At 36.6% G+C, this 8,481-nt stretch overlaps 2 protein-coding genes across 2 annotated transcripts in view; both read left to right on the top strand.

The window, feature by feature from the left end:
• LOC107576508 (protein C12orf4 homolog) overlaps positions 1-5,010 on the top strand; it is a 7,927-nt gene extending 2,917 nt beyond the window's left edge. The window contains exons 6-10 of the mRNA XM_016262677.1: positions 545-616; positions 701-903; positions 2,473-2,530; positions 3,124-3,191; positions 3,938-5,010. Of these exons, the coding sequence (XP_016118163.1) occupies positions 545-616; positions 701-903; positions 2,473-2,530; positions 3,124-3,191; positions 3,938-4,030 (494 nt within the window). The 3' untranslated portion in view covers positions 4,031-5,010. The remainder of the gene's footprint in view (positions 1-544; positions 617-700; positions 904-2,472; positions 2,531-3,123; positions 3,192-3,937) is intronic.
• Positions 5,011-6,754: 1,744 nt separating this feature from the next.
• The window catches only part of LOC107575189 (solute carrier family 45 member 3-like), a 22,368-nt gene continuing 20,641 nt past the window's right edge, over positions 6,755-8,481 (top strand). The window contains exon 1 of the mRNA XM_016261611.1: positions 6,755-7,075. The gene's annotated coding sequence lies outside the window, so the exon portion shown is untranslated. The remainder of the gene's footprint in view (positions 7,076-8,481) is intronic.

Genomic DNA, 8,481 nt, shown 5'->3' with positions numbered 1-8,481 from the left:
ATATATACATATTCACATTATTACTATTTTTACTGTATTTTTGTTCAAATAAATCTGGCCTTAGTGATAAAAAAAAAAAGGTTTTGAAAGACATCTGGAGATATATGTCCAGGTCACATTTGACACCAAAATCAGAAGGAAATAATATGAAATAAAAAATTTTGCATAAAATAAGCACATTTTAAGCACATTTTTTTAAAAGATTTTTTAAATCGTTAATTAAATTCATGTATTTTTTGTAGAAAATGTTCTGCCTTTTTTTGAATACGACAATTAAGCACATTTTCCTCCTTGTAAATTAAGTTGTAAATGTATTCATGCATTATTTATATATATTTTTTAATGTATTTTATTATTATGCATTTGTTGCTCTGACTTTAATGTGTGCTGATTTGATTTTTTTTAAAGAAGTGTCCAGACAATAATAAATCTAATGAATGGTCATTGTGGAAAATAATCATAAATACAAAGTTACAAACTTACATGTGAAGTATAACATATTTGAATATATTACACTAATACACTTCTTGAATTTGTTTTATAGAAATGCCAAGAAATGGAGGAAGTGAAGACAAAAATAAGATCATAGACAGAAATTCCTCCAATATCCTCCCAGGTAATTAAAACATTGTCTCATGCCTTTAGCGCTCTGTTTGATTAGTCATAACACTGGAGGATGCTGTGCTCTCTTTCTCTTCAGGTGAATTCTACATCACACGCCATTCAAACCTGTCTGAGGTTCATATTGTGTTTCACCTCTGTGTGGATGATAATGTGCGCTCTGGAAACATCACAGCCCGGGACCCAGCCATCATGGGGCTGAGGAACATCCTGAAGGTCTGCTGCACCCATGACGCAACCACCATCACCATCCCACTGCTGCTGGTGCATGACATGTCAGAGGTAAGAGTAGATGCATGATCCTTCACTACAGAAATTTTTTTATTGCTGAAATGTTTTGTATACATTTACAAGCAGTGACTTTTGTTAACATTCTCAGCTTTTGAGTTGTTACACACAATTCTGATCTGTAAAAATGGTAGTTGAGGACATTGCCAATATCGTAGGGTGTTCAAAAATCCAACCAAGCCTCAACTTTCTATTACTGGAATCTATAACAATCTACATTCTAAGGGTGTTCCAGAGTTTTCTTCTGCCAACTACCATCATTTAAATGTTTTTGTTTTTTTGTGGGAAATGTTGAGGATTTGGCCTTTACGTTGGCATCTAGTTCTAGAACAGGCAAACAAACAGCCAAACACAACATTCCAGTTCCAGCTTAACCACCTGTGTCACGCTACATATCATCTGATATATTTGCCCTCAAGAAGCTAAAGGCATTTTATTCACTTGTGCTCTGCGTTTCTATTATTCAGTATGCATTTCTATAATCCTTGAAAATATTGCATCTTTGTGCACACTTAATTACTGTAAATTATTAACAAGCCAAAAATGTGATCTGGCTTGCATTGATGTGTGGCAAATGAAAAGGACATGATCTCTTTTAGAATAAAAATTTATAGAAAGAAAGAAAAGAAAAAATCTTAGTAAATTTAGATATTACAACATTATAATTTAGTAAAAAATGGATATTCATTTTGAGATGTAACAGTGTTATTAAATTATTAGTGATTTTAAAGAATAATTTTAAGTTATTATAACATGACAGCAAAGGTAATTTAAAAAAACAGGAAAAGAGCGTATGCAATTAAATATCTAATATCGGCCGGTTTATAACCAGCGTTTGACATATAAATGAAATAGTGGACAATAACCAATATTTTGTGTCCTGATTGAATGGAACTCTTTAACTTTAGGTTCAAACCAGATTAAGTTGTCTTTTTTGAGTTGGATGCTCAACCTCAAAACTCTGTCGTCTAATTTAGAAATGGTCTAATTTGGATCAGGCCGCGTGGACCGACCAGTTCTGGATAAATGAAAGCCTCAGTCACAGCCTCTCTGACCACAGGCCGATGTTGAGGAATGTTCAGTGTTCAGGAAATGTTTTTCATCTGAACAGAACTGTGTGTTCTCCCAGCCAAAATGCCACGGATGGTTTTAAGCCAAGGTCTTAAGCTCTATTCGGATAAGAGACGTTTTAGGACATCTGTAATGTTTATCATCAAATGTCTGTAGAAAACGGCAAGATTGCTCTGAGTACTGTATTTATATGTATCTGTAACACATAAATGACCACATGATCACAAAATCTTATTTATCTGTGGTGTTTAATTAGGCAGGAAATGTTAAACGAATGGCTTTATTAGGAGTAAATTAATTCATTTTTTATGCAAGTATTATGTCGTATTAAAGAACAACATGAAATTTATTGGAGATCTGAATATTCCTGTATGGGAAGTTGTAGTTCTTCAACTTGTGTAAATGTTTCTCTACAAGGAGTACCTGTTATCCTGGTTACCCACATGGTTAAATATTATCTCAGTCACTGACTTTTTCACCTCATCTGTACAGGAGATGACTATTCCCTGGTGCTTGAAACGAGCTGAGCTGGTCTTCAAGTGTGTGAAAGGTGGGCAAGCAAAGAGCTCACATGTAAAACATGCAAAACCTTGCACTGATGATCAATATGTTATATCAATATAATACATTTTGTTTATATTCTGATTATTATTGTCCTTAATGTTGGTTTTAAATGCAGTGGATTCTATTTTAGGAACATAATAGTTCTAATACTTGGTTGTAAAATATTTGTAGTTAAAAAGATTCCCATCCCGGTTGGCTAGTCATGTAAAACCAGCCTTAATGTGAATATTTTCCCTATAGTAATAAATATCTTTATTATAGTTTTTAATATAATATTCATTCATCTATTTGTTATGCTATTTTATAGAATGTTAAATTATCATTTACATATTATTTGGAAAATAATTCTAAAAGTAACTTTCCAAGTTCACCTTTAGTATATAACAAATAAATAAATAAGAAAATAGAGAGTTGAAAATTAAACTAAATTATTTCATTTTTAAGGTCAATATGAGTAGTTTAATCAATCAGTTTTGTCCATTATTTTTTCACATTTACATGCCTACCATTTCAAATAGGTCATTTTCTCCATCATCTCAACATGAACACAAGGGTTTAAGTCTTCTTTGGCTTTTCCAGGTTTTATGATGGAAATGGCCTCCTGGGATGGAGGAATCTCACGGACTGTCCAGTTCCTTGTTCCCCAGGTACTTTTTGGCCTCACTGACAGTACAACAATGTCTTTTTTTAATGTAATAAGTGACTATTGAGGAAATGCACCGTTTATTTACTGACAGTGGAATAAATGATATATTGTGTGTATATATATTTGTACTCTCAAACAATAGTGTCCATCGTTTGACACATGCTTATAGGCTCAGGGGACTCTTCACATTCACAGCTGCTTGTTTTACTCTTTAGCACCTTTTAAAATAACTCCCTTAAACTCTTGTCTAGATGTTGCACACACTGAATACTTACACTGTGTATATATACACTACTGTTCAAAGTGTTTGGTTACAGTAATATTGTGGAAATATCATTGCAGTTTAAAATGACCATTTTCTATTTTAATATTTTTCAAAATGTGAAGTGATTCCTGTGATGGCAACGCTGAATTTTCAGCAGCCATTACTCTAGTCTTCAGTGTCACATGATCCTTCAGAAATCATTCTAATATACTGATTTGGTGCTCAAGAAACATTTATTATTATGGATGTTGAAAACAGTTGTGTTGCTTAATATTTTAGTAGAAACAATGATTTATTTTGTCAGGACTCTTCAATGAATAGAAAGTTAAAAAGAACTGAGATTTTTCGTTTGAGAATGTAAAAGTCTTTACTATGAATGATAGCATATATTGCTTGATTTGTTTTATTTACTAACAGTGAAATTGTTTAGCAGTTTAAGAATGTGGCATCAATCTGTCTTTCTGATTTTCTTTTATCATCAGAGTATCTCAGAGGAGATGTTCTACCAGCTGAGCAACATGCTGCCTCAGATCTTCAGAGTCTCCTCGACGCTCACGCTAACATCAAAACGCTAAACAAGCCACACAAACGGACGCATCAGCCCTCGTGTTACACCTCAGCTGACAATATGGAGGACATCTTGTCACTTTAAGTTCTTAATTTTCAGAGAAGTACAAACCGTAAGCTGTTTTGATATGCACTGTCATGTGATCATCAACACAAGCCTGTCACAGAAGGCTTAGCACCATGTCCTGATTATTTCAGTCATGAATTTTCACTGGAATTCGCAAATTTGTACATTCCACATCAAAAAACGCATTAAATATGAGAAGGAAGTGTTCAGAGTTTTAGCTCTTGTCATACTGTGAATGCTGTTTACCTAATGCTGCATGGGAAACAGGTAATGCCAAGACCAGCTGTGTGTTTGTGCTGCATTGCAGTCAATCACCTTTGGCCCTTGTGTCATCGTTTCCCTTCACAAACACCAGATGGCACTGTATTCGGTAGCATTTACATGTAGTGCAAGGTAACCAAAGCTGCTGATTCCAAATGTCAAATGAACCCAACCTTCCAAGCATTCTAAGTGATTTACCATGTGTTTGTGTATTAGGTGCCAGTTGTAACCCCTGGCATGTGTGCAGTTATATTTGAACTGTGTAATCTTTGGAAAGTGGGGCATTTGAAAACCGTATCATCTGTTTGTGTTTTTTTAAAGGTAATTCTAACCAATTTACCTAATTTATATTTTTAAATGGGATTCTTAAAATATGCCTATGTAATATTGATCAGGCTATTAGGAAAATTATGTCCAGTTTTGTATTTTTATTTATTTTTAAAGCCTTTACAAAGAAAATCTGCATATTAACTACTGTCTGTTAAGTGTTTTGTTGGATTCCTCCTAATGAGGATATTAGCACACGAAGTAGCAAAAGTAGGGCTAATCTGAGGGTTAAAGGATTTGCATCTATATTAGCCTTTTGTCCGATACTACTGACGTGCTAATTACATGTTCATTGCAAAATGTTTTTTAAATACAGTACACTTTATCAAATTAACGCAGAATTTTCCTTTTTGATAATGAATTGATAAAAATTAATTTAGTTCACTGCAGGTCAGCTGCCTCATTATATATCTATACATACATACATACATACATTTTTGGCCTGTATGGTTTCTTAGTAACTGTCAGTACAAATATATTCATTTAATATGGTGTATGTATTTTTGAGTGGATTATACCTGATCACACAGGTTACAAAAGGGCACCAGAAGTTCTTTGCAAGTGTCCATTGCAAAGTAAACTCAATCAGTCCCTAATGGCCCTGCAGTCTCGCTGTCATTGGCGCTCAACTTTGAGTTTGTGCTAAGGAAATGTGTCACCAAATGTCTCACATTCTTGGTATCTGGTCTCTGGTTACCTCTGCCTGGGGTAGGGGACATAGGTGCAGGCTCAGCACCGGGCCCCTCTAGCACAGCCCCTTCCCCCTCTTCGGTTGCGGTTTTAACGTCACAGCCCTGCTTTATAGACATCTGAGCCCTTACCATCCAACAACTGTGCCTGACAGAGCACTGTTTATTCAGCCAGGCTGAAACATTGAACACCCTCCCCGATTGACTGCCCTCCTGTTTGTGTGATGAGTGTAAGATGCGTTTGTTTTAATTAGAGTTTATCGTCTGCACACTGTCTACTTGTGTTGTCGATGCACAGAAGGGTAGAAACGCCCTCTTCGGTTGCGGTTTTAACGTCACAGCCCTGCTTTATAGACATCTGAGCCCTTACCATCCAACAACTGTGCCTGACAGAGCACTGTTTATTCAGCCAGGCTGAAACATTGAACACCCTCCCCGATTGACTGCCCTCTCCTGTTTGTGTGATGAGTGTAAGATGCGTTTGTTTTAATTAGAGTTTATCGTCTGCACACTGTCTACTTGTGTTGTCGATGCACAGAAGGGTAGAAACAATAATTGGAAAGTTTATTCTCCTGGTGATTAAGTTGTCAAAAGAAGCTGACACTCAATTTAATAAATGCGATGTGTCATTTGAACAGCAATATAAGCCAGGTCTAGACATTCTCATGGGATCTGATAGTGGCACGCGGACTGTTCTGTTAAGTATGTCTGCAGTAACCGGTCTTCCTCTCAGAGACCAACACAAAGACAGCACAACAAAAAATATTCTTATCTAAATGTAGCTTCCTTGTAACTACAGTGTTTTTGGCCCATGTTTTTTGGCCCTATATATATGCCCTAGCTGGCTGCTAGGGCATAGATAGAAAGAATACTTTTGACCTAACTTGTTTATCACATTGATTTAAAGAAGATAATCTTGTACCATATTGAGATAAAAATACAAAGAGAAAGAAAATATGTTGTTATTAACAACATGAAGTGCCTGAAACATTACATTACATCAAGCTTTTAATTTAATAATAATTTATTGCTATTGTCTGAATATGTAATTATGTAATCAATAAAAAAGTTACTGTAGTCTGATTTCGAGTATTTTAAGATGTATTATACAAGTACAAGTACTTGATTTTTGGAATCTGATTAAGTAATCCAGATTACAAGTAATCAGATATCAGTAATCAGGCTACTACTTAGCACTCTTGATAGATGGATTGATGGACTGATAGATAGATAGATACTCAATGAGAGAGCCTATTTTAGAATAATAACCCTGCTGAGCCTAATCTAGTTAAAGATGGTATCTCAGGCTGCTAGTTATAGGCCTATAGGCTATTTATTATATTGTACCGTTATATAATGAGCGTTTTAGTATATTTATCCATGTAATAAAAACGCCATTGTCGTGTTACAAATAAGTAAAATTAGAAATTCAGGCAAATTCAGGCACTTGGATGAAAACGGTCCCTGTGCCTAAAGTAAAATACGGAACCGTGCAATTTTTTTGGTGGTTCTTTGGGTTCTCCTCTTTGGTGGTTGACCTGAGCTCAATGGGAGGATTTAACCCATCTGCTACATCTCCCTGGTCCGTGCATTGATTCATGCCTTTTTTCCAGGATAATTCCAGCACGTCACTGAGTCCTTCCCACAAAGTTGGGAAACAGCGGCGCATCCGTGGAAGCGAGCGGACACACGAGAGCCGCGTCTGGAAGGTAAGAGCAGCCTGTTCTCGTCTCTATATAAGTGATTATATAATATATAGGAGCTTTACTTGGTGTCATTGTGGTCGAGCCGAGAGAGGTTTCCGAATGAGTGATAAACGCAGGAAACTTGTTCATTGAATCAAAATAACTTCCGCTTCCTGCATGATACGAAATCACTGGAGAGGAGAACAGCAAACATGTTTGTACCGTTATACAAACACACAGACTAGCGTTGCTTGTATGACGTTTAATTTAGCCTGTTTTGATCAGTGATGTCCACGATAGAAACCGACAACTGGTTTTCTTATTGGGAAGTTTTTTAAACTCACAAACTTCTTGTAGCCTACTCTGCATTTCCATTATATTTATATGGGGTGCCAAGTGCCAGGGTGGCATCGACTGTTTAACAATTAGTGTCGAATATTTTTTTCCAACTGAAGTATTTCTAAAGCTGCAAACGTTTGGTGTAACCCCCGCTGTTTTGACACATGGCTGTGGTGGAGGTAAATACTTAAGTATTTTGAGACTTTGTTTAGTCTCTGCCTCATGTTTTGGCTGTGTCTCAAAACTTGGCGAGCTGCCTGCCTAGACAGCATTTTTGGGCGTCATAGGCAGATTTCGGGGCGCATTAAAGGGTTAGTTCACCCAAAAATGAAAATTAGTCCATAAATTACTCACCCTCAAGTCATCCTAGGTGTATATGACTTTCTTCTTTCAGACGAATCCAGTCGGAGTTATATTAAAAATTGTCTTTGATCTTTCAAGCTGTTTCATGGGACTCAGCGGGTGTTGCATGCTTCAGTCCAAAACAAATTAAATAAAAAGCGCCCATCCATAAAAGAAAGTGTCTCACACGGCTCCGGGGGGTGAACAAAGGCCTTCTGTAGCCAATCGATGCGTTTTTGTAAGAAAAATATCCATATTCAAAACGTAATCACTTTAATGTAGCTTGTGCTCACTATTGTAAACAGAAGCAGCTCCGGGGCGGATGACCTCTGAGGTCAGCGCTGCGCATGCGCCGGTGAGTCTCGTGAAAACCAACATTTGTTAACAGGAGCAAAGGAAGTAAGTTTCCTTACTTTAGCAAAGGAAAACCAGTCTCCTCTTAGCTTATATCGAAATCCTCCGACATTCTTCTTTAAAAATCCTCGTTTTGTACTTCTGATTAGTGACCGTTGTTTTGATCTCTCTGCTGCGTTTCCGCGTGCGTCACTTCTGAGCGGTGCGTTCGCAAAGCTGACCTCATACGATATTTCCCCGGAACTGCTTCCTTGTACAACAGTGAGCGCAAGCTACATTAAAGTGATTACGTTTTGAATATGGATATTTTTCTTACAAAAATGCATCGAATTCGCTACAGAAGGCCTTTGTTCACCCCCCGGAGCCATGTGGGACACTTTTTTTTTTTAATGGAT

This window comes from Sinocyclocheilus grahami, unplaced genomic scaffold, assembly GCF_001515645.1.
Source record: "Sinocyclocheilus grahami isolate Dianchi unplaced genomic scaffold, SAMN03320097.WGS_v1.1 scaffold31.1, whole genome shotgun sequence".
In the NCBI taxonomy this organism is placed as follows: Eukaryota; Metazoa; Chordata; class Actinopteri; order Cypriniformes; family Cyprinidae; genus Sinocyclocheilus; species Sinocyclocheilus grahami.
The sequence above is the reverse complement of the archived record's forward strand: the minus strand, read 5'-3'. Positions and strand labels throughout refer to the sequence as shown.